Here is a 14,968-nt window from a genome sequence, read left to right on the forward strand (position 1 = left end):
ACGTCCAAGGACATTTGGGAGGAAACTCTGAGCCCTTGCGCAAGTAAGTAGCACCAGGTCCCTCAGGGCCAGCGGACATCAGTGTCTCTACATGATCTGCCGCTGGCAGTCACACGTGACGTGACCCAGGACCCCTTCCAAGACCAGGTCCCAGGGCACCTGCTCAGCTCCTCCAAGCAAATGGCTGAGGCCTCAGAGTTGGAGCTGGGAGCCCCCCTCCCGAGACCGCCTCCCCTTCTCCCTGTGCAGGGCTGTGGGGCACCAGCTGTGGCAAGCAGATATGGTATCGGGTGGGGAGGGCCAGGTACCGCTGGACGTGCCCGTCCCCTCGGCTCCCTGTGAGCACAGGTGCCATCTCATGGCGCATGCCCTCTGTGAGCCCACGGGAGCCTCAGGGTCGCCGCTCCGGGCAGGGGCTGTTGTGACCACACGTCACTGATGAGGAGACAAGCTCCGGAGGTCTCACCGTGGTTGATGGCAGCCAGATGCCGGGGGCTGTGCCTGGCAGCGCCCGGCCACACTGCCTGGAACATTCATCGGATCAGTGACTGTCATTTATACATGGCTAAGCCATCTGGAAGCCGTGGACTGAGTTACGGAGGATGAAGCCCCTGGGTGCTTGGGGCCAGGGACACAGTTGGCACACGCTGGGCTCCCCCTCTGAGCTCCAGGAGACCTCAGAGCCTGACAGGGTCGGCGATGTGGCCGCAGCCAGAGCCACTGCAGCCCGTCCCACCCCTGCCGGGCCTACACCAGGCAGGCCTGGGCGGCGGTGGGCACAATGACTGTGGCCCGACCTTTGGTCTGAAGGAGCCAGGCAGGTGGGAGCTAACCTCGGCCAGGGGCCCCTTTCCTGGACCCTTTTACAGCCGGATGTTCATCCTCCCCCACACGGGGCGGGGCTCTCTGATGGGCAGCAGGTACAGAAGGGGCCCAGGCCCCACTGCAGGCGGCACAGTCTGTCCGTGGGGCCACGGGCAGATAACCGGGCAAAAGGGCCACAGGTTGCCCAGGGCGCACACCGTCTGTTCCCACTGGCCCGGCCATGCCTCTGCCCGGCTGCTTCCTGCCTGTCCTGGTCCTGCTTGTGGGTGAGTTGTTGGCTCCGGCTGCTAAGGCAGAGCCGGGCACAGGTGCTGGGCCTGCAGGGGAGGAGGGGTACTAGGCCCTGGGTGAAGCTGGTGGGAGAGTACGCAGGCCAAGTCGTCGAGAAAGGGGCAAGAATTCTGCTTCCTCTGGCCCCACTGTCCGTAGGTCCCAAGGCAAGACCCTAGTCCACCACTCCTAGACACACGGAGGCTGAGGAGAGGGCGGGGGCCCCTCCTGGGAACTGCTCCAGCCCCCTCCTCGGCCGCTGCCCCCCACTGGGGGCCCTTGGCCCTGTGCTCCCATCGCCCTACGCAGTCACCCTCTCCCAGGCCAGATGGACTCTGAAGGGCCCGGCTGGGAGCCCCAGGTGGCCGGACCCGCCCTCTCCCCACCTGACCTCTTGACCCGAGGCCCCAGAGCAGGCGAACAGCATCGCAGGTTTCCCTGGGACTGGGGGGCCACCCTGCCTCCAGCCCCCCAGCTGTCTCTCTGTCGGCAGCTGGGCCCCTAGGCTGGACCGGGGCCCCCAGCAACTGCAGGGCCCCCCGCGAGGCCACATGCAACTTCGTGTGTGACTGCGCAGGCTGCTCCGACGAGACCCGCTGCGGTGAGCCAGGGCTGAGCAGGGGCGGGCGGGCGGGCCCACGACAGGCAGCCACTGACCTCCCACTCTCCAGGTTACCACGGAGCCTCGCCCACCCTGGGCGCCCCCTTCGCCTGCGACTTCGAGCGGGACCCGTGCGGCTGGCAGGACGTCAGCACCTCAGGCTACAGCTGGCTCCGAGACAGGGCAGGAGCCTCCCTGGAGGTTCTGGGGCCTCGCTCGGACCACACCCTCGGCACGGACCTCGGTGAGGCCTGGCTGGGTCCCCAGAGCGCCGCCTCCCCTCTTTCTTCCCAGCCCCGTGTCCTGACCTCTCTGCTGGGCCAGGCTGGTACATGGCTGTCGGCACCCATCGTGGCAAAGAGGCCTCCACAGCTGTCCTGCGCTCCCCTGTCCTGCATAACGCAGCCCCCACCTGCGAGCTGAGGCTCTGGTTCCACGCGGCCTCTGGAGGTGGGTGCCCGGGACCCTACTGCCGGGTGGGTGCCCTGAGGGGAGAGACCCAGAAAGGAAGGAGGGCTGCTGCAGAGCCTGGGAGGGCCCCAGTAGGAGGGACAGCATCGGAGGGCTGGACCCAGGGAGCAGCCCTGGGGCCTGAGTTGCCCCGGGGACCCCCCATCCCCCATTCCAGATGTGGCTGAACTGCGGCTAGAGCTGACCCACAGGGCTGAGACCTTGACCCTGTGGCAGAGCTCCGGGCCCTGGGGCCCAGGCTGGCAGGAGCTGGTGGTGGCCACTGGCCGTATCCGGGACGACTTCCAGGTGAGCTAGGGACGGTCTGGGTACTGGCGGCGGCAGGGAGGGCCTGAGCCTGGACTTAAGTCCTAAGGGCCCCACTCTCTTCAGGTGACCTTCTCTGCCACTCGAAATGTGACCCACAGGGGTACCGTGGCCTTGGACGATGTGGTCTTCAGGGGCTGTGGGCTGCCCAGTAAGGCCCCCCTGCCATGGGCCCACACTGGGGGGGGGGGCTCACCTGCTCACACCCAACTCGGTCGGTCTTGAGCCTCTCCCCCAGCAGCCCCGGCCCCGCAGTTGGGGGTCACGGTGAAGGGCTGCCCCTCGCCCATCTCAGCCCCCCAGGCACACTGCCCTCTGGGGCATCACCATTGTGGAAACATGGCCTGTGTGGAGTCCCACCAGTTATGCGACGGAGAGGACAACTGTGGGGACAGCTCGGACGAGGACACGCCCATCTGCCGTGAGCTGGAGGGGCTGCTGCGGACCATCCAGAGAACATGGGGTGCTGGGGCGCGGGGGCGGGTCACGGAGAGGCCCTGCTGACAGTCTGAGCGCCCCGCCCCTGTCCTCCAGGCCACCACACCACCACCGACTTTGAGACGGGCCTGGGCCCGTGGAACCACTCGGAGGGCTGGGCCCGGAACCGCAGTGCAGGCGCCAGGCACCCAGCCTGGCCACGCCGGGACCACAGCCGGAACAGCGTGCAGGGTGAGGCCCGCCGGGGAGCGCCGGTCCTCACCTCCCGGAGCCCCGCCAGCCCTGCCCACACCTGTCTCTGCCCAGGCTCCTTCTTGGTCTCCACGGCCGAGCCCAGCGCCCCCGCCGTCCTCTCCAGCCCCGAGTTCCAAGCATCGGGGGCCCACAACTGCTCGGTGAGGCAGGGGACACAGGGTGGCTTGTCCGGGGGGCCTGGGCTGGCAGGTCTGCCTCACCTTGCACGGCTTCTTCTCAGCTCACCTTCTATCACTACCTGCACGGGTCCGTGGATGGCTCCCTGCAACTCTTCCTGCAGACTCGGAGCCCAGGCTCCCCCCAGGTCCCCGTCCTGCTGCGCAGGCGCCATGGGGAGCTGGGGGCCGCCTGGGTCCGAGACCGGGTGGACATCCAGAGCCAGCACCCCTTCCGGGTGAGGCCAGAGAGAGCAGTGGCTGGAAGGGGGAGGGTGGGCACGTGGGAGGTGCGGGGGGGCCCCCAGAGCTTGAGCAGAGGAGCTCGGGGGGCGGGGTGCTGGCCCGGGTCCCTCCAGGCTGCCGCAGCAGAAGGCTGGTCCGCTTGTCAGTGAGGTCATCCTCCAGGGAAGGAGCCGTCATGATCACAGCCCCTCTTGTGGGGCTGTGGGAGGGCAGTGACCAGAGACGGTGTCCGGTGACATGGAAAGTAGAAGACGGGGCGCGGGCTGGAGGGAGCAGCGCTGGGGACGGTAGAGGGTGCTGGGGTGCGCCCTGAGCCGCCTCCGTGCCCTCAGATACTGCTCACTGGGCACACCGGCCCAGGTGGCGTTGTGAGCCTGGATGACCTCATCCTGTCGGACCACTGCCAGCCAGTCCCAGGTGGGCCCGTGAGCCCCTCCCTCCCCAGCAGGAGCGCCACTCCGGTCCGCCTGACCCCTGCTTTGCCTCCACAGACATGTCCAGTCCGCCCCCTGGGCTCTGGGCCCCGGCCCCTGGGCCCCAGCTGTCCAGCCTGCGGCCCCAGGACTTCTGCGAGCCGGGACATCTTTCATGTGGGGACCTGTGTGTCCCCCCAGAGCAGCTCTGCGACTTCCAGCACCAGTGCGAGGCGGGCGAAGACGAGCAGGAATGCGGTGAGGGGCGCCCCGGGCGGCGGGAGGCGGGGCCCGCCTTCCTCCGCACCCTCCCGCTCAGCGGGCCACTGTTCCAGGCACCTCGGACTTCGAGCCCCCCGCGGCCGGAGGCTGGGAAGACGCCAGCGTGGGGCGGCTGCAGTGGGGGCGTCTCCAGGCCCAAGAGAGCGGAGGCCCGGGTGCGGGCGGCAGCGGGGCCGCTGCGGGTGAGGCCTGAGCCCCCTGCCCACGAACCCTGTCCCCACGGGGCTCCTTGCTCTGCCTCTTCCCACTAGGGACCGTGTCTGCGGTGGGGGTCCCTGGCAGGAACTGGCTCTGAGCAGCCTCGCTCTTCCTCAGGGCACTTCCTGTCCTTGCAGAGGGCCTGGGGACAGCTGACGCCAGAGGCACGGGTCCTCACACCTCCCTTGGGCCCCTCGGGCCCCCGCTGCAAGCTCCGCATGGCTTACTATTTCCACGGTGACCCCCAAGGTACCACGCGGGGGCTGGCGAGAGCTCCCCAGTGCACCCTGTGGGGGGGGGGACGGGGGGGCGGGCCGGGTGGATCCACCAGGACCCCCTCGCCCAGGCTTCCTGGCACTGGTCGTGGTGGAGGGTGGCCGCCGGGAGCCCGTGTGGCAGGCCCCAAGCAGCAGCGGCGACTGGAAGGCGGACACGGTCCTTATCGGGGCGCGCCGCAGGCCTTTCCGGGTGAGGAGGACAGCCTGGGGGGGCGGCGCTCACCAAGCCGGGCCTGATTTAACAGCCCCTCCCTTGTGCTCCTGCCGCAGCTGGAGTTCGTCAGCCTGGTGGACTTGGATGGCCCTGGCCAGCAGGGTGCTGCAGTGGACGATGTGACCTTGGAGGACTGCAGCCCCGTGACGGCCACCGAGAAGGACTCAGGTCCCAGTCCCTCCCCAGGGGCCTCCCACCCAGACCACCCAGACGGACCCCTGGGAGCCCTCGCCCCCTCAGGACACAGGAGGCGCCTGGTGGTGCTGGGCTGTGCTGACCCCCCCGGTCCCCCCAGAGGTCTCCTGTAACTTTGAGCGGGACACTTGCGGCTGGCACTCCGGCCACCTCACAGATGCCCACTGGCGCCGAATCGAGAGCCGTGGGCCTGGGTACGACCACACCACAGGCCAAGGTAGGGTGGGGGCACCCAGGCCTGGGGAGCAGCTCTCAGAGTCAGGGAGCGGGTGGAGGGCAGTGCGCCCATCCTGGCCAAGTCCATCCCGGAAGCTGGCATCTTTGCGGCTCAGACCGGTGTCCCCATGGCAGGCTACTACTTGCTCCTGGATCCCACGGACCCCCCGGCCCGGGGCCCCGGGGCCCACCTGCTCACCCAGCCCCAGGCCCCAGCAGCCACCCAGGAGTGCCTCTCCTTCTGGTACCACCTCCACGGGCCCCAGATCGGTGAGTGATCCTCGGGCTGGGCGAGGGCTCCTTCTTCTGCCTCTCCAGAGCCCTGGAGGAGAGGCAGGAAGCCACCAGGAGCCGGACTCTGGCCCTCTCCCCCCGCCCCCTGCATCTAGGGACACTGCGCCTGGCAGTGAGGCGGGAAGGAGAGGCAGAAACCCTCCTGTGGTCGCGGAGCGGCACCCACGGCAACTGCTGGCACAAGGCCTGGGCCACCCTGCACCACCAGGCTGGCTCCGGCGCCAAGTACCAAGTGAGGCCCCACGCCTGGGGGGGCGGGGAGGCCAGGCAAGGCCCCCCGCCGCTGACACCCCTGGCCCTCAGCTGCTGTTCCAGGGCCTCCGAGATGGCTACCACGGGACGATGGCGCTGGACGACGTGGCTGTGCGGCCTGGGCCCTGCTGGGCCTCCAGGCGGTGCTCCTTTGAGGACTCGGCCTGTGGCTTCTCCAGCAGCGGCCAAGGCCTCTGGACACGACAGACCAATGCCACGGGCCATGCCTCCTGGGGCCCCCGCACCGACCACACCACAGAGACGGCTCAGGGTACGTGGCAGGGGTCGGCGGTGCCCGGGGGAGTCAGACGCAGGCTGACATTGGCACCCCCCAGGACACTACATGGTGGTGGACATGAGCCCACATGCCCTGCCCCGTGGCCACGTGGCCTCCCTGACCTCAGAGGAGCACCAGCCTCTGACCCAGCCCGCCTGCCTGACCTTCTGGTACCACCTGAGCCTCAGAAACCCAGGTGAGGAGCGGCAGGAGCTGCCCAGGAGCCCCCGAGGGGCTGTTCCTTGTGGCGGCTGCTGACCGGGCCGGCCGTGTGCTGGCGGCAGGCACCTTGCAGGTCCACGTGGAGGAGGCCGGGAGGCAGCAGGTGCTCAGCCTCAGCGCCCACGGGGGCTTTGCCTGGCGCCTGGGAAGTGTGGACGTGCAGGCGGAGAGGGCCTGGAGGGTGAGTGTGGGAGGCAGGGGGCCTTCTCCCCTTCGAGGGCGGTCCGGACCCCGGAGGCGGCTCCCCCCCACCCCCCCGTGCCATGCAGGTGGTATTTGAGGCGGTCGCCGCTGGTGTGGAGCGGTCCTACATCGCACTAGACGACCTGCTGCTCCAGGACGGGCCCTGCCCCCGGCCAGGTGGGAGCACCTCCCCTGCCCAACCCTCGCACGTGCTCCAGACCAACCCCAAGACGCCTGGCCCGGCCCTGGACCAGAGAGGGGAAACGGGGGCAGCCCTGCTGACCTGCCCAGGTCTCTCGCAGCTTCCTGTGACTTCGAGGCCGGCCTGTGCGGCTGGAGCCATCTGCCCTGGCCCAGCCTGGGAGGGTTTAGCTGGGACTGGAGCAGTGGGGCCACGCCTTCCCGGTACCCCCAGCCCCCCGTGGACCACACTCTGGGCACAGAAGCAGGTGGGTCTGAGATGCGGAAGGGGCCCCGGAGCCACACACAGTGCCAGAGGCACACGCCCCACCTCACCGTGGGCCAACGAGCCCAGCCGGTCCGGGCTCCCACCCCCGTCGGCGGGGTCGACTCCAACCCATCAGCTGGCCTGGAGCCCTGCCCTCTCTCATTTCCAGGCCACTTTGTTCTCTTTGAAACCGGTGTGCTGGGCCCAGGGGGCCGGGCGGCCTGGCTGCGCAGCCAGCCTCTGCCTGCCACCGAGTCCTCCTGCCTCCGATTCTGGTACCACGTGGGTTTTCCGGAGCACTTCTGTGAGTGCAGCTGGGCCTCCAGCGCCTGGGTGGCAGGAAGAGCTGGGGCCAGGAGCAGCCCTGACCTGCCCTGACCCCCGCTTGCAGACAAGGGGGAGCTGAGAGTGATCCTGAGCAGCGCGCAGGGCCAGCTGGCCGTGTGGAGCGCCGGCGCACACCGGCGGCACCAGTGGCTGGAAGGCCACGTGGAGGTGGTCAGTGCCGAGGAGTTCCAGGTGAGGCCTGGCGGCCCTTGAGCCTGGAGATCCCGGAGGCCTCTGACAGGGCCAGCCTCCTCTAGCCCACACAACCCCTTCTCCCTCCCGGTCAGATCGTGTTTGAAGCCACACTAAGCGGCCAGCCGGCCCTGGGGCCCATTGCCCTGGACGACGTGGAGTATCTGGCCGGGCAGCCCTGCCAGCGGCTCACATCCAGCCAAGGTGAGCCCTGCCCAGGTCCGCCAGCTCTGTTCGTGCTTGGGGTCCCCGTCGGGCACAGCAGCTCATGGCCCACGTGGCTGCCAGTGGCAAGGCTTCCAGCCCAAGAGGCCAAGAAAGTCACCAAGATCGGCCCCCCCCCCCCCGTCCACTCCCTTTTTTAAAGATTTATTCATGTGCGGAGAGAGAAGGCTCCTGTGGGAGAGCGGGCGGGCAGAGGAGGGGCGGAGGAGGGACTTTCAAGCCGACTCCCAGAGCAGGGAGGGCAAGTCGGGTGAGACCATGATCTGAGCTGAAGTAAGACTCCACACGTAACCAAGCCACGCAGGCACCCATCTCCTCTCCTTCTGGGCTGGGCCACCCTGGTCCTTGGTCCCTCGGGAGCCCAGCCAGGTCTGCGTCCCCTTCCTGGACCGGCACTGCATGCCGTCACTCCCGCAGAGGGGGCGGACGCTGCGCAGACCCTGCAGCAGGTGCCCCGTCCCACCAGAGACCACCACCAGCCTGGTTGTGGAGCTCTTGCTGGCTGTCTCTTGGTGACAAAGAGGTGGGTCTAGCTTGGGGCCATCTGAACAGAGCAGCTACCTGCCAGGTCCCTGGCCTCAGCCTGGCGCCCCCCTCCAGCCTGCTGGGGCCTCAAGGACGGGCCATCTCACGTGTCCTCAGCTGTCGGGGCAGGGCTGATGGGCAGGGCTTGAGTCCCAGGGCTCACATGCCCACGGCACACAGGGGACACAGCACTGGCCGCATCGGTGCCAACCATCGTCGGCAGCGCCCTCCTCGTGCTCATCGTCCTGGTGCTGATTGGACTTGGGGGATGGCGCTGGTTGCAGAAAGAGAGGAGCTGCCCCTCCCGGGCCGAGACAGCAGCCGTGGCCCCGGGCTTCGACAACATTGTCTTCAATGCGGTAGGCACCCCTGGGTGAGGCCAGCGGGCAGGGGAGACTGCGGGGAAGTCCTCCTGGCCTGGCCTGGCCGGCTGGGGGTGCCTACATCCCCCACCACTCAGAGGCTCCCTTCCTTCCATCTAGGATCATGTCACCCTGCCGGCTTCGCTCACCGACCCCCAGTAGATGGCCCAGAGACTGGCTCCCCAGACAAGCACCCCCCGCCAACCGCAGTCCTGTCCAGGGAATAACACCTGCCTTTCCCCCAGGATCCCTGGAGCCCCCAGGCTGTGACCCTGCACAGAGACTGCCACCCACGTGCCTGGGGACGGTCCTCACCCCAACAATAAATGCCCTGGCCTGTGAGGGCAGCCCCCACTTACTGGCTGAGGTCCGTGCCTCCTGCCGGGTCAGCCGCAAAGAGGGCTCCCAGGGCTCCGCAGCTGAAAGCATGTACTTGGGGGTGCCTCCCACGCATCTCAGGGACTCGGTGACCACACCACACAGGACCCGGGGCCAGAGGCACAGAGACACACAGACACACACAGTGCACCGTGATAAGCCGGTGCCCCAGGCCCGGCAGTCACCCCAACACTCAGGTGGCCCAGCCCAGCCCATGGGATCCTGACCCAAGCCCCGTCCCTGCCTTGCTGGGTGTTTCCGCATCTGACTTAGGACAGGGAAAGACCCCCACAGTGCAGGCGACGGACCGAGGAGCAAACGCTTATCTGGGTATAAGGGGGCACAGAGTGGGTCTGGGTGGGGGGGCGATGCTCTGCTGTGTCCACGATTCTAAATAAAGGTCCCACGTCCACTGTCCCACGGTAGAGGTCCTGTGTCTTAAGGGCCCCCATGTCCACCATCCCATGGTCAAGTTGAAGTGGTCCCCAAAATGATGTGTCTCAAAACACAGGTCACTCGGTGCCCTGTGATGCCGCTGAGGTCACTGGCAGGCCAAGCTGAGGTTCCTGCCGTCCTCACAGGCTCTGAGAAGGAAGGCCACCCCTGTCTCTGAGCTGTTAGAGCCCCTGGTGTGCCACATACCCTCCCTAATAAAACGGAACAGAATCTCTCCAGTCCAGGAAGGGTCCCCCTGGCCACCCACACAGCCAGGTGCTCTCCGCCTACCTGAAGGAAGGCCCCCCCCCTTGCCATGCCAGGCCACTGGGGAGCCCAAGCCAGGGGAGCACATGGGTCTGGTGCCCCGAGGCAACGCCCACAAAGCGTCCCAGCAAAGGGTGACAAGGAAACAGAGCTGCAGAGTGACCTTCACGGTCCTCAGGCACCACCCCCCACCCCCACCACGGCATGTCACAAAACCCGTGTCCTCCTATGCTGGGGGCCAAAGTGGCGCGCTGAAGGCGTGTCCGACCGCACTAGACAGACCGACTCTCCACCAGCAGGAAGCGCAACAATCGTTTATTGGCTTCCCTGAAGGCCGGACCGGAGACAGCATCTGCTCTTCCCATCGGGCCGCCCCACCCCACAGCCCCCGCCAGCGTGAGGTGGTCCCACTCAGAGCCCCCCGGGGAGTCACCCCAAGACTGGGCAGACACTGGGGATGAGAAGGAAAGAAGATCAGGAGAAGCAATACTTCGCAAGGTTTTGTGTGACAGCAGGTATGGACAGAGGGAGTTCCTGGGCAGGGCCGGCGCCCCGCGTCCCGCTCAGCCGCGTGAAGAGACCCGCGCTGGCGCGGGTGGTCAGGGGAACCGGCCGGACGAGACCAGCCGGAACGCACTGATTTCGAGGCTTTGCGTTCATTTCGCCCTTGGCCCCTTCTCAATCGGCTTCCCGATGTCCTTCCCCCGGAGCTTGAGGCCTGAAAGAGCCATTGGCCCACTCACCGCCGCGGCGGCCACTCCAGGACCCGAGAGGCGGGACAGCACACGGCGCTCCCAGCCGTCCCCCCAAGGTGGCAGCAGCACCCACCCCACCCTGTGAGCCCCAGCCCCGTCCTCCACAGGAAGGAGCCGCGGAGAGAGCATGGGGGCCAAGGACCGCCCCCTCCGGTCCTGGCTGGGCCCAGCCCACAGTCCGGGCACCGGCTAACCTTCCAGGGTAGAGGGCAGCTGGGCCCTCCCAGAACTAGGGCTCCAGTGCTCTGGGAGCTCCATGTGCTCGGTGCCACACCGACACCACGGCGCGGCCACTGAGCCTTCTATCCACAGGCCGGAGGGCGCTGGCCAGCAACAAAGCAAGGGCATAGAGGAAACGTGAAAGCCAGGGTGGGGGGGGGGGATGACACTCAGACAACACACTCGGGAGTTTCTTAAGGGTCTGGAGAATTCCGCAGCCTCGGGGGCCTTCCTGTGCTCGGTAGCTGCCCTGTACCTGGTCAGGCAGCAGCAGCGGGGACCCGACAGAGGACCAAAGGACACTCACCGATAGCTCTCTCAATTTTGCCCAGAACCTGGTTATTAGGAATGGCCCGTCCACTCTCGTAGTCTGCGATGACCTGCGGCTTTTCGTTGATTTTCTAAAGAGAGTTGATTTTCTAAAGAGTTGCCCATGACAACTCCAACAACGGCAGGTCACAAAATGAGCACACGGCCAAGGGAGTCGCCACGAGCACCACCTTCCGTGGCAACACATGGCCAAGGGCCTTCCTAGGTGCCTGCCCTCAGAGGCCCCGGGGTCTGCACACGATGGAAGCCATGCCACATTCAGGAGATAATGACAGCTCGGCTGATACAGCTTCCCCAGGGGCTCCCAGGGCCAAGCGCCACTAAAAGCCACCCCCAGCCGTGCAGCGGTGCGTTCGGACCACCGACCTCCCACCTGCCCAGCCGCAGCCTGGGAGGAAGGGCCCTGCCGTGCTCACCGTCGCCAGGTCCTTCTGCGTCAGCCCCTTGCTCTGCCGGCCCTGCTGGATCACCTTGCCCACCTCCAGGGTCACGCGGTCGTGGTGCAGCTCCTCGGTCTCCCGGTCGAGCTTGGCCGTGTTCTTGGTGATCGAGTGCTGTCTGTTCTGGCCGGCGGCCCCTGCACCGGCACGAGGCGAAAGCAAAGCACAAGGTTTGCCACGAACCCCCAACAAAGCCATTTCAGAACAGGAAGCGGGCCCACAGGCGGCCTGTGCCACGGTGACCCCGGAAGCCAGGCACCGGAACACAGGGAACCCCACAGGCTGAAGAGCACGGGGCGCAGAACCTCGTGTGAGTTCTCGCCTGACTACGCCCAGCACCGCTGCTCTGCTAAGACCCCAGCCCACCTCCAGCCCCCGCAGCCGTCCCGACACCCCGGGGGCACGGCAGGTGTGCGGATGCCTGGTGCAGAGAGCGCCCGACGGCACCCGCGTCTGGTGAGGAAGCACACTACTCACATTTCTTGGACGTCTCCACATCCTCTCCACGTCTCTGAGCCGCCAAGATGGCCTAAAAACGCGAACACAGTTTCCAGTCAGAATCCGATCTGCAGACACCAGCGCCAGCTGCTGTGGGCTGGTCAGTCCGCTGTGCACGTCCGGGGCCTGTGCAGCCCAGGGAGCCTGGCCCGCAGCTCGTGTCCTGAAGCTCTGTCCAAGCCAGAGGAGCAAGGCCGAGTCGACAGCCCGAGCTCTGCACACAAAACCCTCCGCCCTCCGGTACCGCGAGCTGATGACGGATCTTCCGCAGAAGCAGCATGGGACAAGGGACGCCCGGAGCTGGCCGGCATCAGACTCGGCCACTCCGACTCCTAACACGAGAGCCACGGCCCACGCCCCCAAACGTCGCCAGCAAGACCAACACCCTGTGACCTCCACCCGCCAAATGTTAGGAAGAGGTACTTCCCGACTGGAACGCCTCACAGAGGCCACGGGGCCGAGACAGCGGTGGCACGTTCAGAGACGCTTCCAGCACGTGTCCACGTGACTGCTAGCTCGTACTGCTTAGCTTCCTCGGGGAGAAAGGACAGTGGGTTTGGTTCTGACCCCGCAAGCGAGCAACTCAGGGCAGGTCAGGGAATGCCAGTTCCCGGGGCTGCAGCTAATCCTGACCCAGACCCGGCCGGCGGGTGTAGGCCCAAGACCCCCGAGGGTAGAAACTTAGCAGGGGGGCACTGACCAGCGTCTCCACACTTGCATCGGACTCACACGTGAACTGGGGGTAGATAAGCCAAGCTAGGAACCTTCTCTCCCTCCAGAGCCTGTCACCTTCGCTCCAGTGACCCAGAAGCAGAGTCCACCTGTGCCCTGGGTCTCTAGGCCACCTCGGTGCAGGGACAAGGGCTGCCCGCATCCCAAAACAGGCCTCAGTGAGGCTCCACAGCCAGCCTTGGGCGGGCCAAGCACTGGCAGAGGAGACCCTGAGTGCACCCAGGCGGCCGCCCCCTATCTGCGCCCCAGTCCCTCGGGGGGTACTCCCCCTCCCCCGGGCCCCTGCTCACCCCATCCCCGCTGTCACTGGCCACAAGCCCACCCGGGCCGCATTCAGAGCCTCCACGACCTGGGGCCTTACCTGGGCCTCCCCACCACGCACGCATCACTGGCCCCAAACACTGCCGGACCCTTCCACAGCCCTCCCGGCCCAGCGGTCCACGCCCCCACCCCCGTCCTCCCCCGTCCTCCCCCCACCCCTCCGGCCCCCCCACGCTCTGCGCCCAGGCCCTCCCTCTCCCTGGCCCCTGGCCCTGGCCCCCACCCGACCTCCGTCGCACACCGTCTCCGCCCGGCCGTCTTCCCTGCCCCGGTCTCCGGCCTCCCATCCCGGGCGCCACGCCCTCGCCCCCGGCCCTGGCTGGCCCAGCGTCGTCCTGGCCCCCGCAGCCCGGGTGTCCAGCCTCGTCCCCGCCCCGCCCCCGGCCCGCGCCCGGCCCCGCCCCGCGTCCTCCGCCCGGCCGCCCTGAGCCCCGAGGCCCGCCCGGCGCCGCACCTGCTTGGACTTGGCCTGGGCGGCCGTGGGGCCCTTCTTGCGCAGCACCGTCACCGTGTCCCAGTCGCTCTCGGCCATGGCGGGCGGGCAGGTCCGGCGGTCCGTCCGGCGGCTCCGCGGCAGCTGCTGGAGACCCGGCGACGCGACGTCCCCTCGTCGCTCGGCCGCTTCCGGCGCCGGCCGCCCGCCCGCCCCCGCGTCCCCATTGGCCGGCGGCCCGGGGGGGCGGGCACTTCCCGCGGCTCCCGCCCAATCCTCGCCCGGCTCGTCCCCGCGGGCGGCGGGCGGCGGGCTGCGCGCGACGTGGGGCGGGAGACGTCGGGGCCGTGCGCTGTCAGGGCGCGGAGGGGCGGGCGGGGAGCGGGGAGCGGGGAGCCCCGCCGCGGAGCGGGGGCCTCGGGGGGGGGCGGGGCGCCGAGGGGACGGGGGCGCGGGTAGGGGAAGGGAGGAGGAGGAGGGGTGCGGTGCGGCCGCGCAAGGGACAGGGTGCGGTGGGAGGGGCCGGTGCTTGGGACGCGCCCGGAGGACGGGACCCCCGGAGCCGCGGCCGGTGCAGAGGGGGCTGCGGGGGAGCTGCCGTGGTCTCGGACGCAGGGTGCGTGCTCTGTGCGGCCGCCCCGCGTGCGCCCTGCCGTCGGGTCCGCGCCGTCGGGTCCGCGCCGCAGCGGGGCTGGGGCGGGCCTCGAGCCTGTGCACTTGGAACCGCTAAAAACACACGTAAAACCGTAAAAATAAGGTTACAAAAGGTTACAAAAGTGTATTCTTCCGTAGCGTGTGTCGCTCGTGTGACCTTCGAAACGCGCCTCCCTTTCCCTACAGTAGTGGACAGCCCTTTGCGGTAACGGATGGACAGAAGGTCTGACACGCACCACAGGCATCACAGAATTTGAGAAAAAATAACATTCGTGTGAATTAACAAGTGCGTCTCCTTCACGCTTTTGCTTACGTTTTCGGGTGTATTTTCCTTGGACGCCGGGTCATGGCTTTCCAGAACTGTTCCTGTGAAAAACCGGGACTGCTCAGACACTTCCCCAGGGCGCTTGGTAGGATCTGGATCCGATGCTGGTCCTGATGTTGGTTTGGGTGACACCTGGGGCTCCGCACAGAGCTCCTCCAGGATGTCTGATGAGTGCGGTCCCCACCCAGACAGAAGGAAGGCGAACGGTGTATTAGGTCGTACCTACTGGTCAAGGAGCCACTCATCAGCGGAGACGGCTTCTGGTTTACCCTGCTGTTGAGGGGAACCAAGTCCTCCGCTCACAATTCGCAGACTGATTTCTGGTTCACACCACAAATCTTGCGGCTTCCTCACGTCCACGGGCTTATGCTGTGCAGGGGGTAATTGGCAGCCACAGAAGACTACCCACCCCAGGAAAGGCAGGCAAGACTGAGCATCATAAAACATCCCATAAACCCCAGCTAAGCACATCCCCACTCAAGGTTGCCCTAGTGGGGTCCCCAAAGCGCTT

The 14,968-nt window shown here is 67.3% G+C and overlaps 2 protein-coding genes across 2 annotated transcripts; one reads left to right on the forward strand and one right to left on the reverse strand.

The window, feature by feature from the left end:
• Positions 1 to 699: 699 nt before the first annotated feature.
• On the forward strand, positions 700 to 9,520 carry MAMDC4 (MAM domain containing 4). Its single transcript, XM_045082925.1, has 28 exons — positions 700 to 821; positions 1,488 to 1,696; positions 1,767 to 1,940; positions 2,021 to 2,146; positions 2,325 to 2,455; positions 2,540 to 2,624; positions 2,769 to 2,894; positions 3,008 to 3,306; positions 3,387 to 3,560; positions 3,900 to 3,984; positions 4,059 to 4,238; positions 4,316 to 4,444; positions 4,578 to 4,709; positions 4,807 to 4,928; positions 5,009 to 5,120; positions 5,248 to 5,364; positions 5,499 to 5,633; positions 5,753 to 5,889; positions 5,961 to 6,180; positions 6,245 to 6,382; positions 6,471 to 6,589; positions 6,678 to 6,768; positions 6,894 to 7,040; positions 7,209 to 7,343; positions 7,431 to 7,558; positions 7,654 to 7,762; positions 8,489 to 8,667; positions 8,791 to 9,520. The coding sequence occupies exons 1-28, from the start codon at positions 700 to 702 to the stop codon at positions 8,830 to 8,832; spliced, it is 3,903 nt and encodes a 1,300-aa protein (XP_044938860.1). The 3' UTR covers positions 8,833 to 9,520.
• Positions 9,521 to 10,050: 530 nt separating this feature from the next.
• EDF1 (endothelial differentiation related factor 1) lies at positions 10,051 to 13,689 on the reverse strand. The gene is made up of 5 exons (XM_045082752.1): positions 13,500 to 13,689; positions 11,972 to 12,023; positions 11,471 to 11,631; positions 11,032 to 11,125; positions 10,051 to 10,468 (listed from the first exon to the last, which is right to left on the reverse strand). Exons 1-5 carry the CDS (start codon positions 13,575 to 13,577, stop codon positions 10,407 to 10,409), a joined length of 447 nt encoding a protein of 148 aa, XP_044938687.1. The 5' UTR covers positions 13,578 to 13,689; the 3' UTR covers positions 10,051 to 10,406.
• Between the last annotated feature and the right edge of the window lie 1,279 nt (positions 13,690 to 14,968).

The sequence above is a fragment of the Mustela putorius genome, unplaced genomic scaffold, assembly GCF_011764305.1.
Source record: "Mustela putorius furo isolate JIRA1106 unplaced genomic scaffold, ASM1176430v1.1 tig00000596_pilon_pilon_pilon, whole genome shotgun sequence".
Lineage (NCBI taxonomy): Eukaryota > Metazoa > Chordata > Mammalia > Carnivora > Mustelidae > Mustela > Mustela putorius.

Excerpts from the sequence above, each read along its gene's own strand:
- MAMDC4 (XM_045082925.1), top strand. The coding sequence starts at position 700 with ATGTGGCCGCAGCCAGAGCCACTGCAGCCCGTCCCACCCCTGCCGGGC. Across the intron at positions 2,456-2,539 it reads GTATCCGGGACGACTTCCAG|GTGACCTTCTCTGCCACTCG; the intron begins GTGAGCTAGGGA and ends CACTCTCTTCAG. Across the intron at positions 6,590-6,677 it reads AGGCGGAGAGGGCCTGGAGG|GTGGTATTTGAGGCGGTCGC; the intron begins GTGAGTGTGGGA and ends CGTGCCATGCAG.
- EDF1 (XM_045082752.1), bottom strand. The coding sequence starts at position 13,577 with ATGGCCGAGAGCGACTGGGACACGGTGACGGTGCTGCGCAAGAAGGGC. Across the intron at positions 12,024-13,499 it reads CCCAGGCCAAGTCCAAGCAG|GCCATCTTGGCGGCTCAGAG; the intron begins GTGCGGCGCCGG and ends TCGCGTTTTTAG. Across the intron at positions 11,126-11,470 it reads CGCAGAAGGACCTGGCGACG|AAAATCAACGAAAAGCCGCA; the intron begins GTGAGCACGGCA and ends AACTCTCTTTAG.